General features: G+C 43.4%; 1 protein-coding gene across 21 annotated transcripts in view; it reads right to left on the bottom strand.

Moving 5' to 3' along the window:
• FGGY (FGGY carbohydrate kinase domain containing) overlaps window positions 1-24,698 on the bottom strand; it is a 410,509-nt gene that overhangs the window by 137,234 nt on the left and 248,577 nt on the right. For all 21 annotated transcript variants that reach the window (XM_027572804.1, XM_027572889.1, XM_027572878.1 and 18 more), the window contains one exon: window positions 1,591-1,698. In XM_027572804.1, the coding sequence (XP_027428605.1) occupies window positions 1,591-1,698 (108 nt within the window). The remainder of the gene's footprint in view (window positions 1-1,590; window positions 1,699-24,698) is intronic.

The raw sequence follows: 24,698 nt of genomic DNA, 5'->3' as shown, positions 1-24,698 counted from the left end.
CCCATGAATTCATCAAATTTTTATCAACTACCTCCTATGAACCAGGCACTGAGCTGGATGCAAACAAAAGTAGGATATGGCCCTTACCTTTAAGGAGCTCACAGATTTCTGGAAATGGCAAATTAGTAAACCAATAAGAATACAGAATATTATAAGTAGAGTTGTGTCTTAAAGGACAAGTAAAATTATCTAAGTGATAAAGAGCTCTCTGAGCAGGGAAAGAAACACATCCAAAGGCACAGAAGAGTAGAATAACATAAGTCATGGGTGCCTGGGTGGGTCAGTCGTTAAACGTGTGCCTTCGGCTCAGGTCATGATCCCAGGGTCCTGGGATCGAGTCCCGCATCGGGCTCCCTGCTCCGCAGGAAGCCTGCTTCTCCCTCTCCCACTCCGCCTGCTTGTGTTCCTGCTCTTGCTATCTCTCTCTCTGTCAAATAAATAAAATCTTTAAAAAAAAATCAATATTTTAAAAAAAAAGAATAACACAAGTCATGGGGAAGCTGTGGGTAGGGTAATCTAGCCTCAGTGACAAGTACATGTGTGGGACTGAGGGGATGGACCATGAGAGGCATGACGTGCCCAGAAAACTATCTGAATGATGTCCTCAAGGCTATGGAGAACCACTAAAGGATTTCAGCTGGTGACTTACATGGTCCTTTTTACAAAGGAGAATATCACTTTCACTGCCATGGAAAAAAAAAAGGATTTTTGTGTGAAAGATAGGTGACAAGACGGGTTAGTCATCATTGCCTGGACCAACATTTATTCCTTTGGCAAACGCATGCTGCCTATGCACCATATGTTGACAAAGCTAAGTTTTCTGATTTAGGAACCTGCAAATCTTCCAGATCCTGGGTATATGGGTAGTGTGACAAAATGGGCTGGTCAAGGCTATAAAAACATTTGGAAAACAGTGTGGAGATGCCTCAGAAAATTAAAAATAGAGCTACCGTATGACCCAGCAATTGCACTCCTGGGTATTTACCCCAAAGACACAGATGTAGTGAAAAGAAGGGCCATCTGCACCCCAATGTTCATAGCAGCAATGTCCGCGATAGCCAAACTGTGGAAAGAGCCGAGATGCCCTTCAACGGATGAATGGATAAAGAAGATGTGGTCCATATATACAATGGAATATTACTCAGCCATCAGAAAGGATGAATACCCAACTTTTGCATCAACACGGATGGGACTGGAGGAGATTATGCTAAGTGAAATAAGTCAAGCAGAGAAAGTCAATTATCACATGATTTCACTTACTTGTGGAACATAAAGAATAGCATGGAGGACATTAGGAGAAGGAAGGGAAAGATGGGGGCGGAAATCAGAGGGGGAGATGAACCATGAGAGACGATGGACTCTGAGAAACAAACTGAGGGTTCTAGAGGGGAGGGGGTGGGGGGATGGGTTAGCCTGGTGATGGGTATTAAGGAGGGCACGTACTGCATGGAGCACTGGGTGTTATACGAAAACAATGAATCGTGGAACACTACATCAAAAACTAATGATGTACTGTATGGCGACTAACGTAACATAATAAAATTAAATTAAAAAAAAATTCAGACCCATATTGAGAAAGTGTCAACTTACCAGTTTTCCAGTAACGCTCTGACCACCTTCATTCAGCCAGAACCCAGGGACCATGGCTGAGAAATAAGGGCCCCAGACACCTGGTACAAAAATTGGGTCTTTGCTGATCTGAAAGGAAAGAGACAATATAGATGAAAATAAGTGATGCTCAGGGCTAGAAGAAGCCTTAACCTCCTCCCATCCTGTTTCTATGACCATGAAATTCAACTTTTCATTAAATAGTTTCTTTGGTAAGAAAGTCATTCCTTCCAAAGGAAGGCATGGCTTCATCTTTGGAGGCCTTCTTGATAAATTCATTTAGATGTCAGGGTAGCAAAAGAGATCATTTTGGAAAGAAACTAATGAGACATTTCCTTGCTGACTCCCTCTCTGTGGTAGACTCATTGCAAAAATGGTCCCCATTCTCCCCCCTCCGTGGATCCAACCCCTTTGCAAGGCGACTCTGCAGCTCCTCTCATTGACAGGTGGGAGTCCCCACCCCTTGAATCTGGGTCAGCTTTGTGACTTGTTTTGGTGAACAGAATGAGATGGAAGTGACACTGTGCCGGTTTTCCAGGCTTAGGCCTCAAGAGGACTGTGTGCTTCTATTCTTTCCCTTGGTTCTCTACCTTTGCCAGAAGAGCCCAGAGTAACCTGCTGGATGGAAGGACAAGCAACAGAGCTGAGTCAGCCCAAATGTAGCAAGTGACATCTCACATATAAGAGACAGACCAAACAAGATCAGCAAATCATCCTAGTCAACCAACACTAACAAGCCCAGATCACCAAATCACCCAACTAACTGGCAGACCTGTAAACAAAAATACATGTCCTGTTGTACGTCACTAAGATTGTGTGTTTGTCACCTAGCATTTCTGTGGTAGATAACTGATACATCCCCTTCCTTCTACAAACACTTACTAGTCACCGCCATTAGCATGCCATCTCCCTCTCTTGGGTGCTGGAGATAAAGAGATGAATCAGACAGAGTTTCTGTCTTCAAGCAGCTACTCATCTAGAGGGGAGCTTTACAAGTAAATAGACAAATAGGATACAGTGTGGTCCACGGGATGATAAAGAGAAAATGCAGAATGTTATGGAGGGACAGAGGGGGCAAGGCATGAATGGTCTGAGAGAACAGGATATAGATGTAGGATTGAGCCAGGCATGCTAGGTCAAGGGAATGGCTTGAACAAAGCCTGTAGGTGAGGGAGAGGTGCTCTTAGGATTTAAGACACTATGTTCCACAGAAGTCCTTTCAGGTCTTAGGAGAATATACCAAAACATGAGCCAGGACAGACAAGGAAGGACCATGTGTTCACTCATCTGGAATGGCACATGCTTCTCATCCATCTAGTAGGGATGCATGCTGAAGTCATATTTCTGGTTGTGGAGAGGTGTAGTTAGAGGGTGGGGAGGAAAAGGGAGTGAAGCATACCAGGTCTACTCCCACATGTCTTCTGGACAGGTAGCAAATCTACTCATTCATTTATCCTACAAATATTTATTCAGTCCTTATTATATACTTGGTACTATGTCACATCCTGGGGATACAGAATTGAACTGAATATTCATGATTTCTACCCTCATGAAATTTGTAGCCCAGCATTTTAGCACAGGAACAAGCTTTCTTTAAAGGTCTTGACCCGCACTATTCCAGTTCCCTTTTCACTAAACTAGTGAGTCCTCAAATCAGTGGGATTTCCAACCTTCAAATATGAAGAAAGTGAGGGAACTACACAACACTGTCAACTTTAAATTTTGTGAAATAAAGATAATCTATAAAAAGGGACATTTAGCACCTAAAATAGGAATAATGTCAGGGAAAAAGGAAAGACTTTTACAAGAAAAGACAATTTGGCTTACAATGACATATTCACTCATTTCCTTATTGGTTTAACAGATGTTTCCTGAATTCCCTATGTGGTATAAGCCTGTGCCAGGCACTGGCAACGAATGTGAAATAAAACAGCATGGTCCCTTCCCTCATGAAGCATTCTGTCTTGAGATGGGGTCAGATGGGAGTGGCTAATCCTTCAAGTTTGGCCAGGAATCTCCTAGGTTTCGCAGTCAAGATCTTGTGTCCTAGAAAACCCTTCAGTCCTGGGCAAATGGGACAAAGCACTGGGCACCCTCAGATAGATATTAGTTATATCATTGCACAGATGTGTAATTATAAACTGTGATAAATGAATGAAAATCAAAGGTACTATAAGGGCAAATAAGTGAGGTGCCCAATTTAGTCTAGGGGTCTCAGAAGGCTTTTTTCAGGAGGCAATATTTGAATTAAGATGCAAACCACACACAGAAGTCACTCAGTAGGTGTGAGGGCATGTGTGTGTGTAAGTGTGTGTTTGTGTATGTGTGTATGATATGGAGACGGTTCCCACCAGAAGGAGCACACACTAAATGGTCTTCGTTTTCGTCACTTTGTCTTTGCCCATGAAAATTTATCACATGCCAGGCCTAGACACTACTCATCCCAGAGTGGCTTTGGGGTGAATAAGAAAGCTCATGTTCACAACCACTTAGGACCCAGTGTTTGGGCAGGTACATGGATAACTGCCAAAGTCAAGTCATCTCTTATCATGCCCTGCACCCCTTCCCTTCCAGAACTCTTAGCCCCGTTTCAAAGATTAGTCTCAGTGAGCTTGTTACATAAGACATCCACAGTCACACAGTAACCACCCAAGGTAGGATTTGAACCCAGGCAGATGTTGGACTCAAATCATATGGCACGTTTTATTCTTAACTTTTGATACATAAATTGCTTTGGAAGGTTATGCATCAGCCCCCACCTCCAGCCCATCTCACAATTTATTTAAACTTATTCCGAGTCAGCTGCGGCAGAGCTTCACTGGAAGATGAGGGTCTGCTGCTCAGAAATGTCAGATGAAGGCTTTGCCTGGCTCTGGCCAGGGAGAGAGTTTTGAGCTGATTCCTGTTTGTGCTCACTCGTTTGAAATGGCACATGCTTCTCATCAGACATCAGAGTAAAGCAAGGAAACCAACACACAGAAATATGTTTCCCAGAGCATTTCCAATCACTTCTAAACCCGGTGCTCTTAGAGAAAACAAGTAATAGTTTATTTTGAGAGAGAGAGAGAGAGAGAGAGAGAGAGAGAGGCACATCTGTATGTTTCTGTGTGCTTTATATCTTTGCAATAAACCTAAATATTTAAAGGTATTTTTGTGAAAGCTCTTTCCCATGCTGATGGCTATCTTGGCCTGGAGGCTGCTCTGTTACCCAAAGAAGGGAGTTCTTTTTATTCCATTGATAACAATTGTCTGTACAGGACGTTGATTTCTAGTTATGGTGGTGCTGTTGGCAACAATAGTCAAGATTGACTGGGTACTTACTAAAGGCCTTATTCCAAGCATATTATAGGAATTAAACCACGTAACCCTCATAAAAACCCTGAGGGAAGATTCCACCGCTATCCCTATTATATAGATGTATAAACTAAAGCAGAGAGAGTTTAATTCCATGTCCAAGGTTATAAAAATGCAAAGCAGCCAGGCACCACACTCTGCAGGTTCTAAATTTGTCTCTGCCAAAGTATGGTCTTATTTTTAGGCTACCACTGCTTCTTTGAATCCTTCTTTGGCTCCCAAGGGCAGAAAGCAAGGGCCATCACAGCCAGCGCAGACTCATTCAAATGGAACAAACCTTCTGGCCCTGATAACAAGTTAGGGAATCTGCATTTCTAAAAAGCTTTTGGAAAATTTTCCCCTATAGGCTTGTGAGGAGCGGACAGAGTTGAGTGTGGGCTGAGTCAGAGACCTATCTCTTTCAGCCTGCCGATTTCCAGCCAGGTGATCTCACACAAGCTCATCTTTCTGGGCCTCAGTTCCCTCAGTTCAAAACGGGGAGGATCAATACGAATGTTGGGGAACTTTGGTGAGGATGGAATAAGCCGCCAACTACAAACAGCTTATTATATGTTCAACACCAAACACGCGTTGGTTCTCCTTGAAATGAAGCTTGTGGTGGAACAGTCAGGGGACAGGACTGAACGACCACAGCCAAAAGTAATTACGACTCGGTAAGAAGGTCTCTAGATTTGCCCGTGGTCTAATTTAGTCAGTATTCTTAACAATGAAGTAGACCATGATACAGAAGTAAAACTTATCGTATTTTCAGACAGTATAAACGTGGGAGGATATCATGCTCCATATGATGGAGCATGTCCAAATCAAGATTCAAAATTACTTCCAAGAGCTAGAACATTAAGCAAAATACAAGAAACTCGTTAACATTTGTTGAATCGTATGGTTAAACCTTCAAACTTAAAAGGTACTGGAAATATTCTCTTCCATAATACTCCTTCTCACGGGTGGTGGCACAAGAGGATTTAAATTGGTAAGGTTTAAACATCATGTAGACATGTGCTATAGTCTTTAATTATGTGTGATATAAATAAAATAAAGTTATAGAAAACTGCAATAAAACAAAACATTTGGTTGCACACCATATGCCAGGCACCGAGATCAGCATCAAGCCTATAAAAATAATAAAGTAAAATAATAACAATAATAATTACTAATAAGGCATGGCCCCTTTCCTCAAAGGGCTCCTCATTTAACCAGGCCGACAAATGGTAGAAATTACAACAAAGCGTGAGAGGTGCTATAGTCAGGTAGGGGAGAAGTGTGGCAGAAACCCAAGCTTTCCAGAGATGGCCACATGTGAGCTAGGCCTGAAGGAAACAACTGTTTCCAGGCTGGGCTCACACTCATGAAGCTGCACAGCCATTTTGGTTTTCATGAAGGCTTACAGTTCTGAATTCTACTTTAACTAAAAGGTCATAAGGTTTGAAGGATAGGTGTATTTTTGCAACAATAGACCCTAGTGCTCGTCAAAAATTCAATTTTTTAAAAAGCCATGGCTTTTGAAAAGGAAAAAGTTCTCAGTGAAACCACCCTCTAAGTCAGGCAATGATAGTAAGAAATAATCACACAGAAATAAGAATAATAATAAGAAATAATAAAAGAGTAATTGCTAACAGTTAACTGCGGGCTTATAAAATGCCAAATACCCTTCTAGACTCTTTACAGACGTTCTGTCATTTAATACCATGACAACCGAATGAAATAGGTCCTATTATTATACTCACCCCAAAACGAGGAAATCTAAATTGAAGGAGGTCAGAGAGCTAATATATAAAAGAGTAACTTCAGATCCAAACAAGATCCAAGCTATGAACTTATTTCCCTCTGCAGACCCTATTTTCCTCATCTATAAAATAAATAGGTTGGACTAGAAAGTTTAATAACTCCTTTGTCTTCGAGATTATCTAAGATTCCATGAAGTTGAGTCATTCTTCCCCAGCTGGCCAATGAGAATTCTCCAGCAGGCTATTTCAACACAGACACTGCCCCGTGGCTCAGGGGATCCCGCTGGGTGGCCTCCTGGGGCTTCCTGAAGTCCCAACTTTGCCCAGCCACCCCTGTGACCGTGGCCTAGATTATCAGGGGCCTTTCTTGACGATCAACTCCATGAATTGCATTTAATGGCTACTATCCATAATATCCGACATTCACTGAGCAAATACTCAGCAAATATTTCTTGGATACACATGGAGTTCAAACTATTGCTTCAAACATGCAAAGATACAGAAAGATGGGCACCAGAGCCCTGTATCCACCTGCAGTTTGTAATCTAGTAGGAATTAAGGCGCACAATGGGCTGGGGTAACTGAGGTATCAAGTGATTTGTAACTTTATATTTGTATTCAAATGTGCAATTACCCTGATAGTTTGTGGAGTCGAACAAGCACGGCCCATTTGATAACTGAAGACAAAGGCGTGAGGAGGGTGGGCAAACTACCCAGGATCACATGGATGAGAAAGGGCCGAGCAGGGAGCAGAAGCCTCCCTCCATTTGCTCCTGCCTCTTTGCACGTCCTTGCCCAAGCTGGCTCCATGAGTGGGTGCCACTGGCTACGTTTCAGCGGAGGCTACGCTCTCGTCAGCTGAGGTTCCCTGCAGTGCTAAAGCCCAAGCGCCTGCTCACACCTCTTGCTGGGACAGATGACTGGGCTCGGAGCAGGGAGCCACTCCAGCAATTTCCGTCCTGCCCGGCCCCCACCCCATCATGCTGGGGTTGGCCGAAACCTCTGGCAGGGGCAGCAGGCAGGCTCCAGGCGCCAGTGGTGCTGGGAGGGAGCAGGAGGTTTTGTTCTGAGCGCCTCCAGCCAGGTTGGGAATTTTAGAGGGTAGCCACAGGCATGTGTGGGGCTGAGTATTTCCGTGGTGGCTCATGTCTCCCTCCTAACGGACCGTGCTATCGTCTTACTAGGAAAAAAACCATTTACACACATTCCAGCCAACTCCCAGCTCACTCCACAGTACAAAAAAGAGCACAGAGAATTTGGTTTTTGAATGGGGCTCTTAGCCTTGACCTCTATTTCTGTACTTCTCAGATTAAGCTGTAATGAGTTGGGTGCCCCTCCTGCGAAATAGTGAGGAGACACCTCTTATCTCAAAGACAGTGAACATGATTTAGTAATGTGAGCACAGACGTTGGGAGTTAGACAAATCTGAGTTTCGATTCTGGCCAGGCTGTTTATTAGCCATGTGCCTTTGAATCTGTCTGAGACTCAGTTTCCTCATTTATAACTGGGATAATCTCACCTCCCACAGAGTTCTGTGTGAGTCCTAAGTGGTATAATGTGTATAAAAATCTTAGGACATAATATGCTCTCAAGAAATGTGAAACAACAGATGGCTTAACTCTACTCCTTTTTGGGACAGTGGAAAGATCTGGAGTCCAAAGTCCTGGGTTCCGGTCTAGGCTCTACCCTTCTTAGTTCTGTCCCTTTGGGAGTTAATCCTTCCTCATCCCTCCTGTATTCACGCCGTGTTTGTCTCGTTCACCACATCTCACGGGGTCAGCCCAACCCTCCCACGGGTGCGATGGCAATTTTTATGCTGTTGAGACCCAAATTGTTCTCCCAAACTCAGGCCTTGTTCGAGTTCCATATTGGACACCTGACCTGGATGTCTAATCAATGTATCCAAAATAGAACTCGCCATCCTTCCTCCCAGAGCTGCTCTTGTGCTGGGGTCCCTGTCTGCCTATCTATCCAACCATTAGGATACCATTCCTAACCTTAGGATGCAGTCGTCTTTCGCCTCTGCCCCACAACAGGCCCTATACACTGTCAACTCTATTTTTTAAACAAAGCTTGTTTCTCCCCATTGCCCCATTAGTCCACTCCTTTATTATCTCTCGCTTGGGTTATTGCAAGAGTAATTAAGCTGGTTTCCCTGTCTCAAATACTGTCCTTCTCCTGGACCCCCAAAAACCCTGCTCAGAGAATCCAACTTCCTTACCTCCAATACAATGATCCTTCTAACACACAAACCTAATTATAATTATCTCATTCCCTTACATGCTTTAGGAGTTCCCCCATGACATATGAGACTTTTCTGACCTGGCTTTTATCTATGTGTCTCACCTTATCACACATGGTACCATTTCCTCACTGTTTGTTCCATCATTTTTACTCCAAGAAGCCCATCATAGCCTAGAAATTCCCCCAAGTGTGCCATTTTCTTTCTCATCTCTATGTCTTCATAAATTCTCCTCTGTCTTAAAGGCATTCCTTCTGACCTCCCCCTGACTAACTCTTCCATGTCCTTTTATAGGATTTAGCTCAATATTATCTGCTCTGGGAAGCTTTTCTAAACCCTGACTGGCTGAGTTGCTTCTTCTTACATCTTCCTTAATCCTCTGTACTTCTATACTGTAGGCTGACACAATATACGTTACGTGTATACACAGTCTATTGTGTATATTACATACGTGCATGTGTATATACTTGTACCTATAAATCGTATGTAATGTGTATTTAGTATGTAATATGCATATGAAATGCTTTATAAACTAAATCACACAATGCAGCACATGGCTGAAATTATCAACAATGTCACAGATATTCAGAGCAATAATAGCATAGGACATGTGTTCCATCACCCATAAGTGGCACAGAGTTAATAAAGCTCAGGCTTGCCAAATTTTCCTCTTCTCTGGTTGGAGGTTTCTGAAAGGTTAAGAGTCCTCCAGTAGAGAGTATGCCCTTCCTAGAAATCCAATCCCCTTATTTCAGTTTGAGCAAAACAAGAACACATGAAACCTGTCCACAGATATCTCCTGGGGCTTAGCAGTTTGAGCAGGCAGGGAGGGCACTGAACGGGTTTGTCACCCAACCAAACAGTCCCCAAATTTGGGATGGAGGGAGGCAGCCAAATGTTGCTTGCAATGTCCTGAGTTATTTGCCAACTATTTTGGACTCCCTAAACCCCGAATTCCTTATTCTTCATCATTTTGAAACCCATATGTGATCACAATAGAAATTTAATCCATATGTTTCTCATTCACATACACTTAAAACACACCCAAAGTTGCTTTGCAAGTGACGGAGTAGCCAAGAAAACTTTGAGGCCTGCCTAAAATTTCCCCCAATTTTCTCTCCCTTGCAGATAAGAAGCTACACTTGGGCCTCCTCTATACAGGCTCCAGTGAGCTCAGACGAGCTTTCAGCTTTGAAAGCTCCAAAAGCTGTGTGAGCCCAAAGATGTAAAAATCATAGCTTGCATCTTTTTCACAGCCTAAACAATCTGTGGTGGGTAAACAATTCCTGGTCTCTTCTGTGGATCCCATGAGTAAGGGAGGAGGGGCTGGAGGTGTGGGTGGGGGAAGGGGAGGCGGCGAGCAAGAGAAGAGAGGGTGCCCTTTCTGTGTGCTGGTCACCAGATGGATTCTTAGCTCTGCTTCAATGTCACATAGTGAGCTGGACTTTTAGGGTCAGAACCGTATCTTCTATTTCTGCCACATCCCCAGGAATGAGCATAGGACTAATTGAGTGCTTCTCAAATATGACCCAACCAATGTCCTCCTTTGATTCTAAGTCAGCTGTTAGGAAAAGAAGCTCTCCCTTACACACTTCAGTTAAAAAAATGCCTAGGGCAGCCTTTAGAGCCGAGGCTGATCAGCAGGTGCAGACGAGGATGACACAGCCTTTTCCCGGTAACAAGCACATGGCACCCGAACGCACAGCACCTCTGTCAGATATCCTCTGATTTCCGACTGCTAAACTGTGGACAATTTCTCTTCCTGCCCAGCTCCTGATCGCCTTCTGAGTTTCCCTTGTTACGACCTTTTGCTTTGATACCAGTGTCTAGTCTCAGATATCGTCTCATAAATCTGACCACAGATTTAGAGATTGGTCTGACTCTCAATGTTTAGTCCTAACTTGCTGTATGACATCGGTCCCCGGGGTGTTCATCTGAAAAATGGGGCAGATAGGACCTCTTTTATAGACTTGTAAAGATTAAACGTGGCACAGTCTATTATAGGCCTTGGTACAGTGCCTGGTACATTCAGTAACCCAGGGAACTGGAGCCTGTCCTAATATCATCACCCCTATACTGGCCAAGGTGTACTTCTTATTTATGGAGCGGATTACATGGAGGCATTTAATTTTAAAAAGTAAGATCTGACACCATCTTGACTAGAATTCTGAAGTAGGGAACAGGGTTTGTATTGGCTCTAGAGAAGAGCAAGATACAAATCAACATGATCATTCAGATGGATTCATTTCTGTTTGAAAGACATGTCACTAGGAACAAATGCACCTGAGACATACCCTGTTAACAGCATACGGTGTAAAGGCAAAGAGAATCTTGGCTGAATTATATCGGGGACTCCTTTGAAAAAAGTCAGAATTGCTGAGCATATGCATCAATCCCTGCCTTTTGGAAGCGATCTCCAAAAGAACACACTCCTGTCTTCTCAGGTTCAGCTCAGGGGATTTGGGACATGTCCATACAAGTCTGGACCTGAAGGATCCAGATCTTCAGAACTCTCTCTGCACTTGTGGCCTAAAACAAGAGAAGGCTAAAGTGGCCAGGCAAAGAGAACTAAAAGCTGTGCATAGACGCTTTTGTAGTTCCCTAACTGAAGGACTGCGAAAGTATTAGAAACCGACAAGTGGTTATCAAGTATTAATTAGGGTGAAGGACTTCATCCCTCACATCTTCTCTATAACAAAGCAGACTGCAAGAGCATTAAAAAATAGTGATGGTTAGTTGGGAGGTCAGGAGAAAGATGGAGAGAGAGGGTGGGAACCCCATGTACTTGGGTTGCCTAAGAGGTCACGAGGGACAGCACATAAGTAGCACACAGACCAGAATGTCCATGTCAGACAGCGATCCACCACTGGGCCAGGCCTCAGAACCCATCCCAGGCCAGCGCGCAGGGAGCTGCCGCCGTCAGCTGCAGAGCCGTCTGTGCGGACCTTCTCTCATCCCCACATGGGGCACTGGTATAGCCATTTCCCCAACCCGAGATGCTGGGCAAGCCCGTGTCCTCCAGGTTCGATGGGAACCGAGCTTCAGGGACATTAGGCTAAGCTCCCAGACTCGTCAAGAGGTCAGAACCAGCTTTTAGACTCAAATCTGACTCAAGAGTCCACAGGCTTCCTGAGACACCTTTTTTTTTTTTTTCCTTTTTAAAGAGAAAAAAGGCTGTAAACAGGAGAGGCATGGACAGAGCAGGCAGACATCAGGTGAAGAAGACACCATCTTCAACATCTGGTCTGGGGCCAGCCCAGCACCCCTTGTGCCCTGAGTGGAAGATGTCCCTCAGAAAGTCAATGGACATGATGAGGTTTTCCTACATCGAAGAGGGAGAGAGAGAGAGAAAAAAAAATCACACATTCCAGTGGTATCTTTCGCCTCTTCTCCATATTCAACAGCAGTTCTTTGAGAATGCTAAGTGACTCTCATGTTAAAGAAGAAAAAAAGAAAAAGGAGAGACTTAAAAATTGCTTCCCTATTTGAATGAGTTCATATGAAAGGGAAATGGTCCAGAGAGGTAGGGAGACTCAAGGAAGAAAGGGCACTGAGAGGGAAAGCGGATCCTGGGGGGTTTGCCCTCTGTCTGTACTCTATAAAAGACCATGCTAATAAGTAAGATATGTAAACACTGCGGAACCATCAGAAACAAATGAAAAGGAGGGCTTGAGAGGAATAGTGTTCAGCTGGGGCCCAGGCCCAGGAGGCAGCTTTTGTTATGAATAGATCATCTGCATGTGAAACAGACCTGATTTTAACCCTTGGCGGAGGCTACCCAGTGTCTAAGAATGTATCGGGCCCATCTGGACTTCCTTAGAGAAAAGGAGAAAAAAAGGGGGTAACAGGGAAGAAAAAAGGGGGAAAAACAGCTATCTGTGAAATGCTATGACATGATGTAGGGCAGGGTTACAGTTCTGTGAGTGCGGTTTAAACAGTTTCTGTGTTATTAATCAGTAACACATGTAGCTCACAAAAAACTCCAATTATAATGGCTTTTTTTTTTTAAGGCATTACAGGTGAATGGGTGGGGGTGGGGTGGGGAAGGGAGGGAAGGCAGCTAACATTTGCCAAGCACCTACTAGGTGCTGACTGTTTTATACACATCCTCGTGCATCATCTTCATGATAATCCAGCCATTTCCTTCAGTTTACAGATGAAGAAACAGTGACTCACAGAAGTTCAAAGATGTGTTTATGGTCATATAGGTGCCAAGTGGCAGTCGAGTGATCTGAGTCACTTCTGATTCCGAAGGCCATGCTCTTTTCATACCTGGCCACTTGAAGAACCACAGAAGTCAGATGAATGTAAGGGGCCGGTAGAACCAGCCCTCCCCCTCCCTGGACATGTGAGCTGTTGCTGTGGGTTGCCAGAGAAGGCTCAGGGCAGTGCCTAAAGGTACTCTCAAGGGGCAAACCAAACCCCGTTTCTGGAGATCTGTGTGCTTCCTACGCTCCTGTCTTCCTCCCTCTCTCCACTAATCATGCAGCCATCAGAGACAAGATTAAATTAAACCGGCAACCAACACCAGCCTGGCTTCCAGGATGTGTGAATTCCAGCAGAACTCCCTGTGTTGATACCTTGTGTGTGTAGTGTAGACCAATTCGCCATTGGCCTCGCAATTTGAGAATTTGGCTCTCACCTGAGGGACAGATGCCGGAGTGAGGAGTAAGAGCTATTTGTCCACTTCACTGGCCTGCGCTCTTAGGATGGTGACAGAGCACTCCGCCGTGGAAGGAGGAAACATCCCTGCACACCTGCCTCTGGGGGATTCAGAGAAGGTGTGGGGGGTCCATGAGGCCTGGGGGCCGGTGACAAGGCTTCCTCTAGGCTGACTAGTGCCATGGAAAGATAGAGTTTTGTTTAGTTCAGCCTGGTCAGGAATCACAACTCCACGATCCATCTCTGAGACCCTGACAGATGCCAGTTTCCTCCAGTGTCAAAGGCACACAAGAACATTCACCTTCCAAAATGTTCGGAAAGAATAGAGCCAATGCAGAGAAAGCCTTGACATGCCGCCTGTCCACAGTAAATAATCAACAAGTAAGAGCTGATTATTTAACTGTCTCTACTCTCATTTTTTTTTAAAGCCAGGAAATGTTTAATTTCTTTTTTTCTGAGTTCAGAGTACAGACTGGTCTGGCTAATCCTGGTAAGGTGCAAACAACAGCAGTGCCAGTAGAGGGTGGGAATAGCTGGAGACAGAGTGAGTTTTAGGTGGAAGAAATCTGGGTCTCATTTTTCATGCCAGACCAAGAGGATTGTTTGGATCTCGGTTTGGGTTCCTAGTGGGTTCATGGTAAAAAAGCCATCTACTGTTTACACTTGAGGCATTTCTGTTAATTGAGGCTCTGTACTCATCTGTCAAGAGTTTACATAATAGCTGCCTTCTGCGGGGGCAGGGCTATTAACTGAGATCATGCATGCCAACCACCTGGTATGGTTTCCCTACACATAGTAGGTGCCTAGTATGGGTAATGGCGGGGGGAGGGGGGGCTCATGAAGCATCTGCTGAGAATCAAGATTCTCCAGAACAGAGACAGTTCATGCATTTCTTCAGCAAACATTTAACTGAGCACCTACTATGGGGGTCAGGTTCTGGGGAAACAGAGATGAAGAGATACTGTCTTTGTCCTAGTTTTCAATGTAGTTAGGGTATGTGACAGTTAATCTACGAAAAAGGTCTAAGTTCTTAGTACAATGGCTTGAAGAGAGTGCTATGGTTTGGCTGGAATGTAGAATTTACAGTAATAATGAGAAAAATCCCACACATGTCATGTTGCCATATACCGTGAGCAAAGGACTATGGTAGTGGCTTTACGTGCACTATCTCATTTAATAATTATTACAGGCCTGTAAAGACAGGTATCGGTATCTCCATTTTACAGATGCAGGAACTGAGGCTTACAGGGGTCATATAACTTGCTCAAGGTAAGGCTTCCATGGAGCAGGATATAAAAAAAAAAAAATCAAACCTATGAGTCGGAGGACAGGCAGAGGACAGATCATGAAAGGTTCTTTCATGACAGGCTAAATAGCTGGAACTCTTCTCTTGAAGGCAATGGGGAAATAATCCCAATTTGTGTTTTGGTTACTTTGTAGCTAGAAGCCCACACACCCACCACTGTCCCCTCCCAAGCACGTATTCAGGATTACCAAAGGCTGGACTTACACAGTGGTTCATTTCAGTTTGTTCTGATTCACAACTGAATGCATAATGAACGATAATCACCTGTTATGTTGCCCAAAAGTTTGTGGTCACAGGCTACGTAACTCTTCCACACAGAACTAGGCCTTCCCTGGCCCTACAGAGCCTCCGAGCTCCAGATCAGCTTCATGGTGTGGAAGTATGTGTGGTTTCTTCTGTTTTGCTAAGTCAACAGTTCCAGGCAGGGGAGAAGAGGCTTTGCCTCAAAATCTGTTTCTCCAAAAGCCCTTCACTGCCTCACCTCGTTCTATCCATCTCCTCTTTTCCAGTTCACCCTCCCCACAGCCTTCAGACCCTCCATGCTTTAAATGGCCCCAAACTGCTACCTTGACCTTGGACTTTTAAACCACCTGATCTGCCAATACATAAATGGTGATCCCGGGACATCGCAAAGGGGCAGGGGGCAACTGTCAGCCACTTCAGACATGCTTCTGCCCTGATTTGGTTAAGATCTGGCCCAAGACCCTCGCTTCATCCCTCTTCCATGACATGCCTGGTCCAGAGGACTAGCATTTGAATTTAGTCTTCCAAATCCTGACTTCCCCTGATGACTTTGGCTTAAATGCACTCCACTAGCTTTCCCTACTCTGAAAGTCTTGTTGAGGATCATCACCCAGAGTTGGATTCAGATGAGGGTACCAGCCTAGTGCCCAACACCCTACAGAGGGACTCTTGCATGTGGCCAAAGGTAAAGGTACTCTTCCATAGAGGCAATACCCCATATCAAGTATGTTCCCCATTAAATATCCCCTCCTCCCAGTCCACCCAGACACCTAAGATGTCTCCATGCTACAGAGGGTTTCCAGACAGCTGTTACAATCATTAGTTCAACTAATGCTTGATATATCTAGAAAGTAAGAAAGGCCAGGGCTTTTTATTTTAATTTTTTTAAAGATTTATTTGTGCAGGGGGAGGGCAGAGGGAGAGAATCTCAAGCAGACTCCCCGCTCAGCGTGGAGCTGGACATGGGGCTCGATCTCACGATCCTGAGATCATGACTGGAGCCGAAGTCAGGAGTTGAACACTTAACCAACTGAGCCACCCATGCCCCAAAGCCATCACTGTTTAGATAAAGAGATGGAGGCCCTGAAAAATCAAATGAATCACTCAGAAAGTGTCAATGTCAAAATTAAGACTGTTCCTTTTATTTCTAAGGCCAGTAAGTTCTCTGTTGGTATAGTACTGAGAATGGATGTACATGATTTCAGAGAAGTCAAAAACACCCTTATAATCCCCCCAAAGCCATCATCCTTCTGGTCTCCTATAGGATGATACACCAGAGGAGAGCCTCACTCACTTAATTTAAAGCTTTGATTTTGGTAAGAAGACAGATGTTGCACAGGGACACATCCTGTAGTCAGTTATACCACACTATAAAAAGGACATGAATGCACTTTATCTTCCTTAGCGACAGTAGAGAACGGACACATGAGATCATCAGTATTAGGTGAGAGTCTCGCCTGCATATGCCATGCCAGACCTTTCTTCAGAAGTTCTTGGTGCAACTCAACAAAAGCACTCAAACGTTAGAGATACCAGTACATAGTTGTGGCATTAAGAAATGGTGGGTTCCCTTGGATCCTCAATACTGGAAGAGTCTTCAAGAACACCTTCCAGATATCAAAAAGTTGAGCCTTCACCACCACTACATCTCCAAGACTTGTCACCCTTCACAGTGGAATCCTGCTAAGTGACTGTTACATTAAAAATTTACTGAAAGCCACTTTGTTCCAGGGACTGTACTAGACACAAGTGTTATAGAAATGAATGAGCCACAACATCTGCCCTCAAGGAATTCACAGCCATGCGAACAAGGAAGACAGACACCCAGGTAACCAACAACAAACAGGGAGGAGTATGCCCTTTGCCATAGGTATGTGCCATGGGAGCACACAGATACTCCACCTCATTTATTCTGAAACGTCTAGGAAGAGGTGATGCCTGAGCTCAGATCTGAAGGCTAAGTGGGAGTGAGACAGGAGAAGGAGGGGAGGGAAGGGCATTGCAGGCAGAGGGAGAGGAAGCAAAGGGAGAAGCAGCAGGGAGTACAGTAGAGCAGGGCTGGAGGAGAGAGAATGTGAAGAATAATTCTATGGTGAGTTGACTGGTCATCATGCGCCATGCTATGCAGATGGTCATTAGAATGCTAAGGATTTTTTTAAATTTAATTTTATTATGTTATGTCAATCACCATACATTACATCATTAGTTTTTGATGTAGTGTTCCACGATTCATTGTTTGCGTATAACAACCCAGTGCTCCATGCAGAACGTGCCCTCTTTAATACCCATCACCAGGCTAACCCATCCCCCACCCCCCTCCCCTCTAGAACCCTCAGTTTGTTTTTCAGAGTCCATCGTCTCTCATGGTTCGACTCCCCCTCCGATTGTCCCCCCACGTAAAGGAGAAGGATAACATGTTTCGAACTGGTAGGAGCAATTTTGGCTAAGATCTTTTTCCTCTCTAGGACTCCATTCTGTCTCCTGTATTTGAGAGTATTGAGTTAGATGATCTTTACATGTTCCTTCTGGGTCTCCCATTCTGTTCATCAAATGAATGATGACAGTTAACGGGAATCTATTTCATGGTGTTATAGAGTTGGTAGCTAAACATTATAGATGGGTGCCTGAAAAAAGTGTTAAGCTCTAATGAAGGAGACAGAACACAGAATATGGCTTCAAGTGACTTGAAATCAAAGCGAGGTCTGCCACTTACCATGTGATGGGGGTAAATCCCTTATCTACTCTCTCATCTCTAACAAAGGGATAGCAATGCTTTGTAGGGAAGCTGTAAGGAATAGAGAATACCAAATATGTTAAAATATCTGGCATATAAGCAGTTACTCAGCAAATGTCCAATGACTGTATTGATGGGACTAGACAGACTGTAGCTCAGTACATTCTTTCAACTTTTACTGTCTGTCTGCTACACGTAAGACCTTGAGTATGCAGAGATGAATGAGCCACAGCAGCAGCCCTTGGGAGCTCAAGGTGTAGTGGCAGGGACACACATTTAATACATTTTTATAAAGTAAAATGGGTGTAACAACAAACATATAAATGAATTGCTACAGTAACACAAAGGAAGAGGAGGCTATTTTTGCCTGGGGTCAGGGGAGAAAGCTAGGCCAAGCTTTAGAGAAGAGGTAGTGTTTACATTGGTGACCAGCAGTTCATAAATAAGCTGCTTCGGACACCGTTTAATATATCTCACTCAACACATGTTGTGAGTCATTTTATCTCGAGGCCCAATTGTGTCCAATGAAGAATTTTTCACCTGGGGATTCTAATGAAATTCCTCCTCATGCAAATGGTCTCAGGGAATAAAAAATAAGGAATAAGTTAGAAGGAGGAAAGGAAAAAAAAAGCATTAATTCATCTGTAAATTTTTAACTTTTCCAAGTTCTGTCGTGAAATATTACCATGTTCTTGGCCAAAAACCTAATGGGATCTTACTAGGAAGGCACAGAGCTTAGGTGACTATCAGCCTCATCTCTCAAACCCTTTCAGGGAAGATCTAAAATGACCTATGTGATCCACAGCCCCAACTCATTTCCCCCATGTATAAACTAGAGGAAAAGTTCACCTAAGCCATTATCGAGCACCACTACGCAGTATTTGATTTTAATGGATCGGGGCGTGGCAGCGTTTTAAATAGGCCAAGTGAGAGGAAGAATTCTCACTCCCCATAGTCACGGGGAAGGACATGCAGTGGAAGAGGTGCACTTTTTCCTTAACAGTGAACAAAAGAAGCTTGAAGAAATTGACGGATGTGTCATGTGCTCTTGGACGTTTGCATGATGACGACGATGATGATGATGGAGGCAGAGGAGGAGGAGGAGGAGAAAAACAACCAGAGAAAGAGAAGGAAGGGTGGAAAATACAGGTGGCAGGGCTGCAGAATTGAAAATTCTAGATTTAGGATGCACACTGTTGCACGGAGTTCAAAGACAGCCACGTTCCAGTTCTACAATGTGAGAAGGACCTGTGGTTGCTGAGTTAGTCATCTATAAACCTAAAAATCAAGAACATGCAAGTCTGAGAGGCAGTCCCATGTAGTGGTTAAGAGCATGAACTTGATTAAAGTGAAATAGAACTGAGAGCTAGGAGTCCCGAGGAGAGAGATTAAATCTGGCTAGGGCAGGGGCACAGAGGGGGCATGGAAATGCAGCCTCAAAGGATACCCAGAATCTTAGCAGGCTCGGCTGGGGCTCAGCTATAAGGAAAAGGGGTAAAAGGAAGCTTTCTTGCCCGAAGGAATGGCATGTGGAAAGGCTAAAGCAAATAGAAAGCATTCCTTCATTCAAGAAGTATCTCTTGAATGTAAGTGTCTACTATATTCAAAACACTGTTCAAGGGGCAAGGACATAGCTATGAAAAAACAAACTCCCACTTTCATGGAACATATGGTCATATGGAGAGTGGGGTGATAAAAACACATGAATATTCAAATATATAATACGTCAGGTCTGATAATGCTATTTAGAAAAATAAAGCAGGAGAGAGAGGTTAAGTGGTATGGTCGGGGCAAGCATTGCTATTTTAATGAAGGGTGATCTGGGTGGACCTTAATTATGAGGTTGGATTAATCAGAGACTGTAACGGAGGAAGGGAGCGAAGCATGCAGTTAGGCATGATACAAGCAGAAAGGTAAAAGCAAGTGCAGAGGCCCTGTGGCAGGGATGTGCTTCCTGTCTTATATTAGCAGTATAGCTTGAGTGGTATGAACGAGGAGAAGAGTGAGAGAGGGAGGAAAAGTAAAGACGAGTAGATAAATGGGGAATTAGGAGTCAGATATGGGGTCAAGAGAGTTCCCCCCGCCCCCCGGTTCTTTAGAAGGCAGCTATTATAGCAGGCTCTAATCTTAAATGATTAAGTAGAGAAAGAGATTTGTCAATGCAGGAGGGGGAGAATCCACAGAGCCTTGTGTATGTCCTACTCTATTAAAGGACCTTTACAGGTGGTGTACAGGACGAAAACAGCTTTATTCACTGTACTACTCCCTGTTAAACTTGTCCTGTGAACTGTTTTTCCTTGTCCTGAGATGGAATTTTAGGTGGATCGATAGTATTCCTAAACTCTTAAATAACAAACAGTCCACTGTTTACCTTCAAGCGCTAAATGTGTGCACTCTATTGTAATAATTAGAACTCCCATCTCACTGAATTAAAAATTCTCCCTCCTGTAGCAACAGTTTATTTCAGGCTTAGAAGCATACCTGGAAAAGGGGAGGGGGGCTATCCTGCTTCTCTCTTTTCTTGCTCCACCTTCTTCTCCAAGGGCTCTGCACTCCACACAGGGGGTAGGGTGCCTAGGGAAGGTCTTACTTAACTGATATGGTCGTGATTGGGCTTCCATATATGTCCTCAGGGTGGGGTGCACATCCAATATGAGCTCTCTTGTCCTGTGGTCTTGGTGATTCACTGCAGTGTCCCCCGGTGGACTCCCTCCACCTCCCCACAGTAGTATGCTTGAAGCGAGCTTGCTCTCTGTCCACTGCTCTACTCCCAACTCCCTTCCAGCCCTGGTCTTCAGGTGGTTTACCTGTCTATGGGGATCACACTGCTCCCTCAGTTGAACCTTTTGGATGGGGTCCCACTTAAGATCTGCCCAGCTGGCTCCTTCGTGCTGGACCCACACACACCTTTGCCTTGTTTTTAGTGGACATACAGCCTGTTCCCAAAAGCAGCCCTCACTTTCTGCTTACTATCTCAGATACAATAGTCAACCTCAGCCTCTTTCCTTAGTCCTCACTTTTGACTTCCTCCATCTCTATTTTATACCCCAGGGCAAATTTTGCAATCTTTTAGCAAGTCCTGCATAAGTGATCTGGTCTCTGAGGCCTCTTCCAAAAACTCCAGAGAAGGAAGACCCCTATTATAAGAACCCATTACACACAGCTGAAGCAGCGTGTGTGCTGGGAGAGGGGGTACACAGAGCTGGAGATGTCTAAACTACTTGACTTTTACTTTCTAGGCAAGATGGTGTCGTCAAAGGCTTTCTGAACAGAGTCCCAAGTTAGGAAAAGGTAATCAATTTCAAGACACTGGACATTCTAATATGAGGTGTTACATGAACTAACTTACTAAATGAAATACCCCTTTGAAACGGGAAGTACACACAGCATTAGAACCACCATCATCAAGTATTTAAAACTACTAAGAACTAAGACATTCCTACCTAACTTCCTGCCTCTTTTATGACAACCACCCTCCCTCAGTTGTTCCCCGGCATATCTGTGTATGTCCTTACTCAGATGTTCAACCCTGTCTTTTTGATGTAAACTCTAAGCCTGCCACTGTACCCAACCCGTGTCTAGTTTAATACTGGAATCATAAACTCTCTAGTCACACAATAAGACAGTCCTTAGTGAATACTTTTGACTTCATTCAGAGTAATCACTTTCATTACTCCATGGACAACATATATAAATTTAAAGACAGTGGCATGAGATGAATGGCTAACTTTAAGGAGAAAATGAAATAAGCAATTATTCTATTAAAGAGCGTATTTTATTTTTGTTCTAATTAAATCATCTTTAACCACCTGGCTTCAGTTCAAATAAATGTGAATCTCTAGGGGCAAAGTCTAATGGCCATGGGCAGAATGTCCTGGAACTGACTCACTCATTTATTCCTTCATATGTCAAATGACTAGCTGACCGTGCCAGGGACTGAGAGGAAGAAAGAATGGCAAGCACCATGAACTCAATTCATTTTATGACGGGTATGGAAAGGGGTGAGATTTTTGGCTCACTTTAAATAATAATTTGCTAACTTTAATTCATTCATCCAACAAATATGTATTATCTTCCATTCATTCATTCGTTCATTCATTCAATATTGAATGCCTAATTAGGTCCCAGGCACTGTGCCAGACACTGTGGATACCATAGCAAGTTAATGGTCATTGCCCTCATGAAGTTCACCGTGATGGAGCTCTGTGGCTATGGAATTAGGCTGCCAAATAAAATAATCCCTAGTGGCTATTCAAGCACAGGATACTGATCATCTGTCCTGAGGCTATAGAAGGTCATTTTCTCAATGCCATAAATGGTATATACATCAGAAATCTCCAGCAAATAACATGCTCACTGGAGAAATTTTAGATACATTCCCTCTAACATAAGAAACAAGATGAGATTACTTTTTATTATCCTAACTGCTCAACAAAATACTGGAGGTCCTGACAAACATAATTAGACAAAATTTCACAACAACAAAAGGTACTGAGGAGGGAAAAAAGAGACAAAATTTTGCAGGTGAAATGATCTCACAGACATAGCTCATACTGTCCCCTCTGCTTGCTCTTTTTTCTAACCAGAATATTACAATTCAAACTTACTGTCTTACAGAAGCCTTCTCCGACCATCCAAATCACATTAGACCATCTAGTTCTATAGTTTAAGAATTACTGGCAAAGACAGTATGCATGCAGACATTGCAAAACACATGCACAGTTTAAAACTGAGTAAGAGTATGTAGCAAGGTTAGTGGACATAAGATCAATGTCTTAAGATCAAATATATTTTTCTACTCCAGCAATAACTAAATAGTAAATACAATAGAAAACTAGATGCAATTCATAAAAGCGATTGAAAGTCACAATATAGGAATCTGATTCCTTTACCTGTGTTCCATTGCTATACATGAATTAGAGTGTAGAAACAAACTAATATATTTTATTTTTATTTATGTGTCACTTCTTTCACAAAGGGTGTGTGTGGTATGCTGAATAATGGCCCCCCAAAACATACCCATGTCCAAATCCCTCCAACCTGTCAATGTTACCTTATAAGGCAAAAAAGAAAGGATTTTGTAGATGTGATTACAACAAGGATCCTGAGATGGGGAGATAATCCTGGATCATCCAGGTGGGCTCTAAGTGCAATCATAAGGGAGACTGGCCACAGATGTGGAGAAGGCAGTATGACCACAGAGGCCACGATGAGTGATGTGGCCACAAGCCAAGGTAAACCAGCTCAAAGAGGCAAGGAACAGAGTCTACCCTGCAACCTTCAGAGGGAGTAGGCTCGGCTGACAGCTAATCGCAGCTTAGTGAAACTGATTTTGGACTTCTTGTCTCCAGAACCTTAAGAAAATAAATGTGCATTGTTTTAAGTCACCAAGTTTGTAGTTATTTGTTACAGAAGCCATAGGAAACTAGTACAAAAGGTTGAATACATTTTAAATACTTCCCCAATACACATGTGCACACATGCATACAACACAGATATTATAGTCACGTGTAATATAAGACTGATGAAAATCAGAGTGGAAATATGGCAGAAAGAAGGTTCAATATTTTCGCTTGAGTGTTCTAAATTAACTCTGAGCTTCCTGGCTTCCAGGGTTAGAAAAAAAAAAAGATGATCGGTTGTACAGCTTTTATTACTAGAAAACAGAAAATATTGTGATGTTCAGATTAAAGATCACTTTTCCACGGGTGCCTGGGTGGCTCAGTTGGTTAAGCGACTGCCTTCGGCTCAGGTCATGATCCTGGAGTCCCGGGATCGAGTCCCGCATCGGGCTTCCTGCTCAGCAGGGAGTCTGCTTCTCCCTCTGACCCTCTTCCCTCTCATGCTTTCTATCTCTCATTCTCTCTCTCTCTCAAATAAATAAATAAAATCTTTAAAAAAAAAAAATAAAGATCACTTTTCCAGTCATATGAATTCTAAAACAAATTTTCCAGCATGACTTTATAGGGGGTAAAATGAATGACATTATTAACTCATCAGCATGGGCCCAGCCTTCACATGGCTATTACTTTTTTTTTTCTGTATTTTTAAATTTTTCATTCAAAAATGATTTCAGACTTACAGAAAAGTTGCAAAAACAGAATTCCCTATACCCTTCACCTAGGTCCTGCCAATATTTTGCATAAGCATTGTACCCGTATTTTATGTTTATATTTTTATATTTTTTCTGAATCATTTGAGAGTAAGTTGCAGATATAATGCCCATTTACTCCTAAATTCTCTTATACAGCGATAATACAACTATCCTATCAGGAATTAAACATCGATACCATTCTATTATTTAATCTTTAGACCTTATTCAAATTAGATCAATTGTCCACAACATGTCCTTTACCTCAAAAGAAAAATGCAAGACCACACATGGCCTTCAGTTGTCACATCTCTTTAGTCTTTTTTTTTGTTTGTTTAAACTTTATTTATTTGGCATACAGAGAGATAGAGAACACAAGCAGGGGGAGCGGCAGTGGGAGAGGGAGAAGCAGGCTCCCCGCTGAGCAGGGAACCCAATGCGGGGCTCTATCCCAGGACCCTGGGATCATGACCTGAGCCGAAGGCAGACGCTTAACCGACTGAGCCACCCAGGTGCCCCTCTTTAGTCTGCTTTAATCTGGAACCCTCCTGTCTTTATTTTTTGTGGCCTGGATATTTTTGATGAGTAGAGGCAAATTATTTTGTAGAATACCTCTCCATTTGGGTTTCTGACATTTCCTCATGATTAGATTCAGGTTAGGCATTTTTGTCAGGACTACCACAGAAGTAATCATGTGCTTACATGGCTACTTCTTGGGGAGACCTTCGCTTTTG

This window comes from Zalophus californianus, chromosome 4 (assembly GCF_009762305.2).
Source record: "Zalophus californianus isolate mZalCal1 chromosome 4, mZalCal1.pri.v2, whole genome shotgun sequence".
NCBI classification, from domain to species: Eukaryota; Metazoa; Chordata; class Mammalia; order Carnivora; family Otariidae; genus Zalophus; species Zalophus californianus.
This window is presented reverse-complemented; position numbering and strand designations above follow the sequence as displayed.